The sequence below is a fragment of the Bombina bombina genome, chromosome 1, assembly GCF_027579735.1.
Source record: "Bombina bombina isolate aBomBom1 chromosome 1, aBomBom1.pri, whole genome shotgun sequence".
NCBI classification, from domain to species: Eukaryota; Metazoa; Chordata; class Amphibia; order Anura; family Bombinatoridae; genus Bombina; species Bombina bombina.
The window spans coordinates 846,321,386-846,335,588 of record NC_069499.1 but is presented as its reverse complement, the minus strand read 5'-3'; the positions used below and the strand labels follow the sequence as shown (position 1 = coordinate 846,335,588).

The window sequence follows — 14,203 nt, the reverse complement described above, 5'->3', positions numbered from 1 at the left end:
AGAAGGATCTTGTTTCCTAGAAAGTGTGCATATAAAAAAGTGCTAACGAAAGTAAATTGGAAGGTGTCTTAAAACTGCATGCTGTATCTGAATCATAAAAGTTTATTTTGACTTGATAGTCCCTTTAATACATTTACTTAATGTAATTCCATAAATGCAAAACTAGCTAGCACTTAACCAGAGTCATTAAATATGCCTTTTTGAATGGAAACATAGCGGTAAAAGTTTACTGGCTAAGACAGACTGAAGCTGGCACAGAGTAATAAAAGGAGTATATAACCCTAGCAAATAAATAAAGCCACCCTGAAGGTAGGAAAGTTTTTGTAGTTTTGAGCATTTCATTGAGAATCAAAACCATACAACACAAGTTGTGGCCACTGTAATAATACATATGTGAGAAGAGTTACTATTACTCAGAAGTAATTGGGTTTTTTTTCATGCAGAATCATCTTGTTGTAAAAGTGCCACCATATCATGACCAGCATATTACTACTCCTGTTTCTGTTGTGATATTCATAGTTACAAATGCAGGGCGATCACATGAAGTGCAGCCATTCACCTACACCCCAGACCCGTGTGAGTACCCCTGAATTCTTCTTGATGTTGTTGACTTCATAAAATCTGTACACATACTACGCATTCCACAATTAAATCTCTTTATTTCAGATCTTGTAAAATCATTTTAACCCCTTAATGACCGGAACATTTTTCAATTTTCTTACCCTTAATGACAATGGCTATTTTTACATTTCTGTGGTGTTTGTGTTCAGCTGTAATTTTCCTCTTACTCATTTACTGTACCCACACATATTATATACTGTTTTTCTCGCCATTAAATGGACTTTCTAAAGATACCATTATTTTCATTATATCTTATAATTTACTATAAAGAAAATTATAAAATATGAGGAAAAAATGGAAAAAAACACACTTTTTCTAACTTTGACCCCCAAAATCTGTTACACATCTACAACCACTAAAAAACACCCATGCTAAATAGTTTCTAAATTTTGTTGTGAGTTTAGAAATACCCAATGTTTACATGATCTTTGCTTTTTTTGTAAGTTATAGGGCAATAAATACAAGTAGCACTTTGCTATTTCTAAACCACTTTTTTTTTCCAAAATTAGCGCTAGTTACATTGGAACACTGATATCTGTCAGGAATACCTGAATATCCTTTGACATGTATATATTTTTTTTTAGAAGACATCCCAAAGTATTGATCTAGGCCCATTTTGGTATATTTCATGCCACCGTTTCACCGCCAAATGCGATCAATTAAAAAAAATGTTCACTTTTTCACACATTTTGTCACAAACTTTAGGTTTCCCACTGAAATTATTTACAAACAGCTTCTGCAATTATGGCAAAAATGGTTGTAAATGCTTCTCTGGGATCCCCTTTTTTCAGAAATAACAGACTTATATGGCTTTGGGGTTGCTTTTTGGTAATTAGAAGGCCGCTAAATGCCGCTGCGCACCACACGTGTTTTATGCCCAGGAGTGAAGGGGTTAATCAGGGAGCTTGTAGGGTTAATTTTAGCTTTAGTGTAGTGTAGTAGACAACCCCAAGTATTGATCTAGGCCCATTTTGGTATATTTTATGCCACCATTTCACCGCCAAATGCGAGCAAATTAAAAAAAACTTTAAATTTTTCACAATTTTAGGGTTCTCACTGAAATTATTTACAAACAGTTTGTGCAATTATGGCACAAATGGTTGTAAAAGCTTCTCTGGGATCCCCTTTGTTCAGAAATAGTAGACATATATGGCTTTGGCGTTGCTTTTTGTTAATTAGAAGGCCGCTAAATGCTGCTGCGCACAACACGTGAATTATGCCCAGAAGTGAAGGAGTTAATTAGGTAGCTTGTAGGGCGCTGGCAGGGTTAATTTTAGCTTTAGTGTAGAGATCAGCCTCCCACCTGACACATCCCACCCCCTGATCCCTCCCAAACAGCTCTCTTCCCTCCCCCACCCCACAATTGTCCCCGCCATCTTAAGTACTGGCAGAAAGTCTGCCAGTACTAAATAAGAGGAGTTTCTTTTTATTTTATTTTTTTTAAAAATGTATTCAGCTGTAATGGAGCCCTGCCTTAGCCCCCAACCTCCCTGATCCCCCACCAAACAGCTCTATAACCCTCCCTGCTACTTAATTGCCGCCATCTTGGGTACTGCCCCGAAAAACAGTATTTTCAAACTTTTCTGTAGTGTAGCAGCCCCCCCTCAATACCCCCAACCCCCCCCCCCCCCGATCCTTTTATATATATATATATATATATATATATATATATATATATATATATATATATATATATTTTTTATGTTTTTAACTTTTTTTTTAACTTTTTTTTTTCCAACTTTTGTTCCATTGGTGTCAGTGAGTAATGTGTGCGCGCGCGCATGCTGCTTCCTCCTTATTTCACTCCCCCCGAAAACAGCACCATTGTTACCGGTGCAGAGAGGGCCACAGAGTGGCTCTCTCTGCATCGGAGGCTTGTTAAAAGGTATTGCAGGATGCCTCCATATCGAGGCATCACTGCAATACCCTGAGAGCTGCTGGAAGCGATTGCGATCGCTTCCAGCACTCTCTAAGACAACTGACGTACCAGGTACGTCTATTGTCATTAACAGTTAGTTTTTGCTTGACGTACCTGGTACGTCAGTTGTCATTAAGGGGTTAAACTAAACTTATCTTGGCAAAAATGGTATTGTTTTGGAACATTTGGACACTAGCAGTGAAAAACATCTTAAGTATTGTTGATCTTCTCATTTGTTGTTCATTAGGGATATATAAATCAGCTCCTGATTAACAATCACTGTTTATATTGTTGCACTCCTTCCTTTCCAGGACAGTGGGAAAAACAACTAATTTCAGATTTAATGATGATGGTCCACAGTCCTTAATAACATATGGGATTTACTTCTCGCCACTAGGAAGAGGTCCTGAACCCATATCAGAGCTTAGAAATCCCTCCCACCTCTTTCTTAATTTAACGTATAGCCAGATAGAGAATAGGAAACATATAGGTAGGAAATACAAAGCAGGGTCATTAGAACTGTTGCTCATCATCATTCCGAAAGAAAATAATTGATCAGGTAAGCATACATTTTGTTTTCTTTCATAAAATGATGGTCCACAGTCCTCCATAACATATATGATTAATACCCAAGCAGATGGTCTATGTTACAGAAAGGGTGGGACATTTTTTCTGGCAGTTCTTAATTTGCCGACACTGCAGTCTGAAGGACTTTCCTGCCAAAAGCGGTTTGCGAAAAAGCAAAACCTCAAAGCAATAGAATCTGAACAAAATACGCAGAGAAGCTTTGTAAAGCTTTCTTAGCGAAACATGTTAGGGGAGTGAGAATCTAGTGATTCTCAGTTTATTAATTTGCATTTCTCCATGTACTTTTGAAATCTATTATCCGATATAGTTGTATATACATAATATCGCTATAATGGTCACGAGACAAATGCTGAGCTTGAAATTCATCAGCTGCATTCGGCAGTATTAACTCTGTACTGTTTCCATATAGCGGGCAACGAGGCACTTTCAGTTAACTGCTAAATTATTTCGCCACTGATACTTGTAAGCAGCATTGCTGCAATTTACGCATCAACATTACATTGTTAGCAAGATAATAGTGGCTCCCAGTAGACCAGTACCTGTATACTATCTACAAGTACTGTCCAATTCAGCAGCGGGCATTGTCAAAGACACTAGCGGAACCACTTAACATTCAAGTACCTGTATACCTATTACACGCTCCATCTAACTCTGCAGCGGGCGTTGTCTTACACACTAGCGATACCGCTCTACATCTTAGTACCTGTATACTTACTACATGCACTATCTCACTCAGCAGCGGGCAGTGTCCTAGATACTAGCGAAACCGCTTAACATTTTAGTACGCTGTAGCACACATCCTTGCATATAGGTTACTAGTAAGAATCTACTCTATATAGTAATGACCCCACTTGGGCTATATACCTACTGATAATTTTTTTACCTACTGATACTTGGCATGCATTTCTACTAATCTATTAGCATTGTAGTTCCAACATGATATCAGCGCCTCTTAGTAGACCTGCTTATATTCTTAAGATACCTACTGTTTTATTCCCTAGTAGGCAGTGTCCTGTCCCCAGCATAACCGCTTTATATTTTAGGACCTTATAGCGAATGTTTGAATATTGCATAATCTAGACCAGGGGTCGCCAATCTTTCGGACCTCAGGGACCACTAAACTCACAATTTAGAATCCCGTGGACCACTAACATGAATTTTTTTTTTTTTTTTTTAAAAGGTACAAACCTCTATAATGTGTATGTGTGTTGAGTGTAAATATATATATATATATATATATATATATATATATATATATATATATATATATATATATATACATACTGTACATAACTAGTATAACCATAGCCAAGTTTACATTATTTATATATAATTACACATTTTTAAGAATTATTTTTTGGAATTAACTAACTAAATGACAGAACTGAGAGAATACTTCCAAATGACAGATGAAGGGTGAGTGCCAACTTTTAAACTGGAAACAGAGAGGCAGAAAGTAGGGGTTTAAAAGAATTATGTTTAAAAGAACCACAAGACTTCCAAGTTACCTCCCCAATTAGGAATTATTCAAAACTACTTATGATCATGGACAGACATCGGAGTCATAAATAAAGTTTATATCAGAAAGCTCTCAATATGGATGTGAGCTAATGACGACTGATGTTACTGGCAATTACTATAATACTACTGGAATAAGGCTGATCTGCTGGGTGGCAATTACTGGAATTCAGGTGGAAAGGCTTTGTGCGTGGGAAAATTATTATAATTAAAAATAATTAATATTTAATAATAATAATAAAAAAAAAAGATTGAGGGGAGGAAGACAAACCGTGATGTAAGTCCATTTGAAGGAATTAGGAAAACTACTACAAAGAGACAGAAAAAGGGAAGAAAATAAATTAAATATAAGACAGAATCTCTTTTTTAAGATTTTCTTTTTTTATATACTTTAATTCCACTATTTCAAGCCAAGACTATGCCAAACTCGGCTGGCTTTAGAATGGAAGCATCTTACTCTGAGCAGTGCACCGGGCGGGAAGAGTTAAAAATACAATCTAGCTATGCAATTTGCGCAGTGCTACTACATAGGGAGATTTTAATTTAACTCCTCCTCCGTCGGTTTTCATTGATGTCCAGCCAGGCACTGTAGGGAGTTGTGGCGCGACGGGGGCGTCACCATCAAGGCCGGTGAGGTAGCTCAGTTGGTAAATGCCCTGACTACAACAAAAGCCTGTTTAAAAGATCCAAGGTCACAGGTTCAAATCCCGGCAGGGCCGACTCAGCCCTTCATCCTTCCGAGGTCGATAAAATGAGTACCATTAAATTGGGTAATAACAACTATTACTATTCAGCTGCCGATTTGGTGAATTCCGAGAGCGAGCACTGAAAAAGAGAGAAAGGCGCTATATAAATACTAGTTATTATTATTATATTATTATTATTATCAGAGGAGACTAATTCCTGCTTGATGGTGTCAAGGACCACCAACATCTTCTCATGGACCACCAGTGGTCCATGGACAACTGGTTGGCGACCGCTGATCTAGACTACCACCTCCACTGATAGTGTATATATATATTCAACTCATTTGATCATTTTGGTAATCTTTCACTAGATATATAGCATACCAATATCCTAAAGAGTGATATACACTTTATTCGAAACGAGTACATGGTAGATCTGTGTTTTTACCAGGGTTCTTTAATCCTTTTTATCTTTTGTCACAATAAAAATTCATTTTTAATAAGTGTCCTTGGTCCTCCTTCAGAGACCTATGCTTCTATATCTGCCCTGAAAATAACGAGTAGCCGAGTGCTATTATGTACACACTTTTTGTAATGTGAGCTTTACATTACTTATTCCCAGTACAAGCTTTGTAAATCATCTCCAAAGACGCATTTTTTTAATTTTTTTTTTTAAAAACATGATTTTGCAACTGCTCTTGAGAAGAGCTTGTAATAGGCTTAGTAGGTAACTATCCTATCCCACCTTGTGACTAATTTTTTTCTCTTATACTACATTAGAAGGTTCCACTCCTGTCTGCAGTGTCTGCAGCCCTGAGTGCCTTACCTCTCTCTAACAAACACAAAAGAAAGGTTAAACAAAGTTCTCCTGACCTAGTCTCATCTAAATATTTGTTGGATGTATCTACTATATCCTAGCTATCCAAGGATGAGTTAATCTCTGTAGCTTCAGAGGGTGAACTTTCTGTGTCGGAGACTTCAGTTATTAAATCTCTTTCAGCGGAGGAAACCTCCTTTTAGATTTAAAATTGAGCATTTGCTTTTTTTATTAAAGGAGGTTCTGTCTACTCTAGAGGTTCCAGAGTCTACACTCCCTGAGGAGCCTAAGATCCTTAAATTAGACAGGGTTTACGAAGATAGGAAGGTCCCTCTGACTTTTCCTGTACCAGTTAAGATGGCGAACATTATTAGTAACGAATGGGAAACTTCTTTTCTCCAACATAGGTGTGTCCGGTCCACGGCGTCATCCTTACTTGTGGGATATTCTCTTCCCCAACAGGAAATGGCAAAGAGCCCAGCAAAGCTGGTCACATGATCCCTCCTAGGCTCCGCCTACCCCAGTCATTCTCTTTGCCGTTGCACAGGCAACATCTCCACGGAGATGGTTAAGAGTTTTTTGGTGTTTAAATGTAGTTTTTATTCTTCAATCAAGAGTTTGTTATTTTAAAATAGTGCTGGTATGTACTATTTACTCTGAAACAGAAAAGAGATGAAGATTTCTGTTTGTAAGAGGAAAATGATTTTAGCAACCGTTACTAAAATCGATGGCTGTTTCCACACAGGACTGTTGAGATGAATTAACTTCAGTTGGGGGAAACAGTGAGCAGACTTTTGCTGCTTGAGGTATGACACATTTCTCACAAGACTTGGTAATGCTGGAAGCTGTCATTTTCCCTATGGGAACCGGTAAGCCATTTTCTTAGTTTAGTATAAGAATAAAGGGCTTCACAAGGGCTTTAAAGACTGGTAGACATTTTTCTGGGCTAAAACGATTACTTTATAAGTATATTTAGTGGATTATAACTATAAATAATGGGAAAGTGAGGGTGTAATGCACACCAGTGTGTATAACTACCCTTAGGGGGCGCCTCCTAAGGCGTATCAAACAAACAAATGCTGAAGCAATAACAAAAACCTAAATAGTTACTAGTAGAATATACAAATATGCTTATACATAAATTATAAGATGTACCAACATAAAGTCCAAGTGGGTAATATTGATACAGTCCCAATAGATAAATGGATCCAAGACAAGGTAGGCAGCTCTCAGTCTTAGGATGGTCTTCCTGATAGATGGGTTTCTCTTCCTGATAGATCTTGTTTCAGTATAACTATAAATAGTTCTTTTAATCTTGGGGATGTATTAAAAAAACGGCAGGCACTGTATTGGACACCTTTTTCACTGGGGGCCTTTTCTAGTCATAGGCAGAGCCTCATTTTCGCCACTAATGCGCAGTTGTTTTTGGAAAGCAAGGCATGCAGATGCATGTGTGAGGAGCTAAGAACCACTGAAAAAGCTTATTGAAGGCGTCATTTGGTATCGTATTCCCCTCTGGGCTTGGTTGGGTCTCAGCAAAGCAGATACCAGGGACTGTATAGGGGTTAAATGTATAAACGGCTCCTGTTCCGTTATTTTAAGAGTTAAACCTTTCAAATTTGGTGTGCAATACTTTTAAGGCTTTAAGACACTGTGGTGAAATTTTGGTGAATTTTGAACAATTCCTTCATACTTTTTCACATATTCAGTAATAAAGTGTGTTCAGTTTAAAATTTAAAGTGACAGTAACGGTTTTATTTTAAAACGTTTTTTTGTGCTTTGTTATCAAGTTTATGCCTGTTAACATGTCTGAACCATCAGATAGACGATGTTCTGTATGTTTGGAAGCCAAGGTTCCTCCCCATTTAAATATATGTGATGAATGTGACATAAAACAAAGTAGGGACAATGATGCCACTGATAATGATGTTGCCCAAGATAATTCCTCAAGCGAGGGGAGTAAGCATGGTACTGCATCATCCCCTTCTGTGTCTACACCAGTCTTGCCCACACAAGAGGCCCCTAGTACATCTAGTGCGCCAATCCTTCTTACTATGCAACAATTAACGGCTGTAATGGATAATTCTATTAAAAACATTTTGTCCAAAATGCCCACTTATCAGAGAAAGCGTGATTGCTCTGTTTTAGATAATGAAGAGCATGAGGACGCTGATGATAATGGTTCTGACATACCCTCACACCAATCTGAAGGGGCCAGGAGGGAGGTTTTGTCTGAGCGAGAAATTTCAGATTCAGGAAAAATTTCTCAACAAGCTGAACCTGATGTTATTACTTTTAAATTTAAATTAGAACATCTCCGCGCTCTGCTTAAGGAGGTGTTATCTACTCTGGATGATTGTGACAATTTGGTCATTCCAGAGAAATGATGTAAGATGGACAAGTTCCTAGAGGTCCCGGTGCCCCCCGTTGCTTTTCCTATACCCAAGCGGGTGGCGGACATTATAAATAAGGAATGGGAAAGGCCCGGCATACCTTTTGTTCCTCCCCCTATATTTAAGAAATTATTTCCTATGGTCGACCCCAGAAAGGACTTATGGCAGACAGTCCCCAAGGTCGAGGGGGCGGTTTCTACTCTAAACAAACGCACTACTATCCCTATAGAAGATAGTTGTGCTTTCAAAGATCCTATGGATAAAAAATTAGAGGGTTTGCTTAAAAAGATGTTTGTTCAGCAAGGTTACCTTCTACAACCAATTTCATGCATTGTTCCTGTCACTACAGCAGCGTGTTTCTGGTTCGAAGAACTAGAAAAGTCGCTCAATAAAGAATCTTCGTATGAGGAGGTAATGGACAGAGTTCAAGCACTTAAATTGGCTAACTCTTTTATCTTAGACGCCACTTTGCAATTAGCTAGATTAGCGGCGAAAAATTCAGGTTTTGCTATTGTGGCGCGCAGAGCGCTTTGGCTAAAGTCTTGGTCAGCGGATGTGTCCTCCAAGAACAAATTGCTTAACATCCCTTTCAAGGGTAAAACACTGTTTGGCCCTGACTTGAAAGAGATTATTTCAGACATCACTGGGGGAAAGGGCCACGCCCTTCCTCAGGATAGGTCTTTTAAGGCTAAAAATAAGCCAAATTTTTCGTCCCTTTCGCAGAAACGGACCAGCCTCAAATTCTACACCCTCTAAACAAGAGGGTAATAGTTCTCAAACCAAACCAGCCTGGAGACCGATGCAAGGCTGGAACAAGGGTAAGCAGGCCAAGAAACCTGCCACTGCTACTAAAACAGCATGAAGTGTTGGCCCCCGATCCGGGACCGGATCTGGTGGGGGGCAGACTCTCTCTCTTTGCTCAGGCTTGGGCAAGAGATGTTCAGGATCCTTGGGCGCTAGAAATAGTTTCTCAAGGTTATCTCCTGGAATTCAAGGAACTACCCCCAAGGGGGAGGTTCCACAGGTCTCAATTGTCTTCAAACCAAATAAAAAGACAGGCATTCTTACATTGTGTAGAAGACCTGTTAAGAATGGGAGTGATTCATCCTGTTCCATTAGGAGAACAAGGGATGGGGTTTTACTCCAATCTGTTCATAGTTCCCAAAAAAGAAGGAACATTCAGACCGATTTTAGATCTCAAGATTCTAAACAAATTTCTCAGGGTTCCATCGTTCAAAATGGAAACCATTCGAACAATTCTTCCTACCATCCAGGAAGGTCAATTCATGACCACGGTGGATTTAAAGGATGCGTATCTACATATTCCTATCCACAAGGAACATCATCGGTTCCTAAGGTTCGCCTTTCTGGACAAGCATTACCAGTTTGTGGCACTTCCATTCGGATTAGCCACTGCTCCAAGGATTTTCACAAAGGTACTAGGGTCCCTTCTAGCGGTGCTAAGGCCAAGGGGCATTGCAGTAGTACCTTACTTGGACGACATACTGATTCAAGCGTCGTCTCTGTCAAAAGCAAAGGCTCATACGGACATTGTCCTAGCCTTTCTCAGATCTCACGGGTGGAAAGTGAACATAGAAAAAAGTTCTCTGTCCCCGTCAACAAGAGTTCCCTTCTTGGGAACAATAATAGACTCCTTAGAAATGAATATTTTTCTGACAGAGGCCAGAAAATCAAAACTTCTAAGCTCTTGTCAAGTACTTCATTCTGTTCTTCTTCCTTCCATAGCGCAGTGCATGGAAGTAATAGGTTTGATGGTTGCGGCAATGGACATAGTTCCTTTTGCACGAATTCATCTAAGACCATTACAACTGTGCATGCTCAGACAGTGGAATGGGGATTATACAGACTTGTCTCCGACGATCCAAGTAGATCAAAGAACCAGAGATTCACTCCGTTGGTGGCTGAACCTGGACAACCTGTCACAGGGAATGAGCTTCCGCAGACCAGAGTGGGTCATTGTCACGACCGATGCCAGTCTGGTGGGCTGGGGCGCGGTCTGGGAACCCCTGAAAGCTCAGGGTCTATGGTCTCGGGAAGAATCTCTTCTCCCGATAAACATTCTGGAACTGAGAGCGATATTCAATGCTCTCAAAGCTTGGCCTCAACTAGCAAAGGCCAAATTCATAAGATTTCAATCAGACAACATGACGACTGTTGCATATATCAACCATTAGGGGGGAACAAGGAGTTCCCTGGCGATGGAGGAAGTGACCAAAATAATTAAATGGGCGGAGAATCACTCCTGCCACTTGTCTGCAATCCACATCCCATGAGTGGAAAATTGGGAAGCGGATTTTCTGAGTCGTCAGACTTTCTATCCGGGGGAGTGGGAACTCCATCCGGAAATCTTTGCCCAAATAACTCAATTATGGGGCATTCCAGACATGGACCTGATGGCGTCTCGTCAGAACTTCAAGGTTCCTTGCTACGGGTCCAGATCCAGGGATCCCAAGGCGACTCTAGTAGATGCACTGATAGCGCCTTGGACCTTCAACCTAGCTTATGTATTTCCACCGTTTCCTCTCATTCCCAGGCTGGTAGCCAGGATCAATCAGGAGAGGGCTTCGGTGATCTTGATAGCTCCTGCGTGGCCACGCAGAACTTGGTATGCAGACCTGGTGAATATGTCATCGGCTCCACCATGGAAGCTACCTTTGAGACAGGACCTTCTTGTTCAAGGTCCATTCGAACATCCGAATCTGGCTTCACTCCAACTGACTGCTTGGAGATTGAACGCTTGATTTTATCAAAGCGTGGTTTTTCAGATTCTGTCATTGATACTCTTGTCCAGGCTAGAAAGCCTGTAACTAGGAAAATTTACCATAAAATATGGAAAAAATATATCTGTTGGTGTGAATCTAAAGGATTCCCATGGAACAAGATAAAGATTCCTAAGATTCTATCCTTTCTACAAGAGGGTTTGGAGAAAGGATTATCTGCAAGTTCTTTGAAGGGACAGATTTCTGCGTTATCTGTTTTACTTCACAAAAAGCTGGCGGCTGTGCCAGATGTTCAAGCTTTTGTTCAGGCTCTGGTTAGAATCAAGCCTGTTTACAAACCTTTGACTCCTCCTTGGAGTCTCAATTTAGTTCTTTCAGTTCTTCAAGGGGTTCCGTTTGAACCCTTACATTCCGTAGATATTAAGTTACTATCTTGGAAAGTTTTGTTTTTGGTTGCAATTTCTTCTGCCAGAAGAGTTTCAGAGTTATCTGCTCTGCAGTGTTCTCCTCCTTATCTGGTGTTCCATGCAGATAAGGTGGTTTTGCGTACTAAACCTGGTTTTCTTCCGAAAGTTGTTTCTAACAAAAACATTAACCAGGAGATAGTTGTGCCTTCTTTGTGTCCGAATCCAGTTTCAAAGAAGGAACGTTTGTTACACAATTTGGATGTAGTTCGTGCTCTAAAATTCTATTTAGAGGCTACAAAGGACTTCAGACAAACATCTTCTTTGTTTGTTATTTATTCTGGTAAAAGGAGAGGTCAAAAAGCAACTTCTACCTCTCTCTCTTTTTGGCTTAAAAGCATCATCCGATTGGCTTATGAGACTGCCGGACGGCAGCCTCCTGAAAGAATCACAGCTCACTCCACTAGGGCTGTGGCTTCCACATGGGCCTTCAAGAACGAGGCTTCTGTTGATCAGATATGTAAGGCAGCGACTTGGTCTTCACTGCACACTTTTACCAAATTTTACAAATTTGATACTTTTGCTTCTTCTGAGGCTATTTTTGGGAGAAAGGTTTTGCAAGCCGTGGTGCCTTCCATCTAGGTGACCTGATTTGCTCCCTCCCATCATCCGTGTCCTAAAGCTTTGGTATTGGTTCCCACAAGTAAGGATGACGCCGTGGACCGGACACACCTATGTTGGAGAAAACAGAATTTATGCTTACCAGATAAATTACTTTCTCCAACGGTGTGTCCGGTCCACGGCCCGCCCTGGTTTTTTTAATCAGGTCTGATGAATTATTTTCTCTAACTACAGTCACCACGGTATCATATGATTTCTCCTATGCATATTCCTCCTTTATGTCGGTCGAATGACTGGGGTAGGCGGAGCCTAGGAGGGATCATGTGACCAGCTTTGCTGGGCTCTTTGCCATTTCCTGTTGGGGAAGAGAATATCCCACAAGTAAGGATGACGCCGTGGACCGGACACACCGTTGGAGAAAGTAATTTATCAGGTAAGCATAAATTCTGTTTTTCCCCCTCGTCTACTTTTTAAAAAAGAATTCCCGGTCCTTGACTCAATTAGATTTGTGGGGATCCATCCCAAAGGTGGATGGCGCTATTTCCACGCTGGTTAAGCATACTACTATCGCTCTGAAGGATAGCTCTTCATTTAGATAGCCTATGGATAAAAAATGGAAACTTTTTTTTTTTTTCTTTAAAAAAAAAAAAAGAGGCTAACTCTAAAAATTTTTTTCTATTTTTAGATATATATTTCTATATATATCTGACACTCTGTAGCTATGTTATGGGCAATTTTTTAGTTTGTATATTTGATAATACATATGGCCCTAGGACAGAATCTTTTTCAATAATCCCTTGCTGTTTTGCTTTGCGCTCGTCTGCTTTTATGGCATGCTTAGTTTGAATTTTGCATGTCGGCTTGTTGGTTTATGCGCGTTGCAGTTGTGCACGTCGGGTTAACGCTTGTTGGTTTAGCACATGTCCCTTTTAGTCTTTCTCTAATTCTTTTGCACGTCAGTTGGTTTCTGCACGTCGGGTAAGCACAAATTCGCCCTCGGCTATGCGCATATTGAGTTTTTGGCACTCAAAAATTCCTTATAGCTTTTTTTTTTTTGTGCGCCAGAGGCCCGAGGCGGGAGGCGCCCGCCAGAGGCCCGAGGCGCCCGCCAGAGGCCCGAGGCGGGAGGCGCCCGCCAGAGGCGGGAGGCGCCCGCCAGAGGCCCGAGGCGGGAGGCGCCCGCCAGAGGCCCGAGGCGGGAGGCGCCCGCCAGAGGCCCGAGGCGGGAGGCGCCCGCCCGAGGCGGGAGGGGCCCGTCTGAGGCGGGAGGCGCCCACCAGAGGCCCGAGACCCTGCCCTTCGGATTTTATGTTCATGTCTTCTGCTTTGTTTTGCAGTTTGGCGTAGCGTGCATTGTACCTGTGAGTTTATTTAAAAAAAACTACTTAGGAGGGTTAAGTAATCTTTATTCTTAAAGAGCTTTTTAAGGGGATTATAGTGCTTTATTACATTGCATTGCTTTGCCATATGCTATAATGTAGCAGTCAGTTTCTTGGGTAGATTTAAGGACAAAATCTGAGTCTCCTGAACATCTTTCTACCATTATTAGGTGTTCTTATTTAAAAACAGCTGAGGTGCCTTATCCAGCTCATTATGTGACTCATGTTTAGAATTATTAATGCATTCAGACCAACCTAATGCTGTTTATTTGGGTATCAACATATCTTCTGTTTGTTCATTACAGGAGAATACTGACTTTTTTCACCTACTGTGATTTTTTTTTTTTTTTTATCAATGCTGCAGTTTCTAAATGCACTGGATGCTCTCCTGCCTTCAATCAAGCGTAAAACTTCAGTTCAGACTTTCTACAAGTTCTATGAGCCCTGAAACCTGTTACTGTTATGTCTTCAGATGGTGAAGTTTCCTCTGGTGATGAGAAATATTCAACTGATATTG

The 14,203-nt window shown here is 40.5% G+C and overlaps 1 protein-coding gene across 4 annotated transcripts in view; it reads left to right on the top strand.

Moving 5' to 3' along the window:
• Positions 1–14,203, top strand: part of NFAT5 (nuclear factor of activated T cells 5) — a 436,025-nt gene that overhangs the window by 308,181 nt on the left and 113,641 nt on the right. For all 4 annotated transcript variants that reach the window (XM_053699472.1, XM_053699473.1, XM_053699475.1 and 1 more), the window contains one exon: positions 444–576. In XM_053699472.1, the coding sequence (XP_053555447.1) occupies positions 444–576 (133 nt within the window). The remainder of the gene's footprint in view (positions 1–443; positions 577–14,203) is intronic.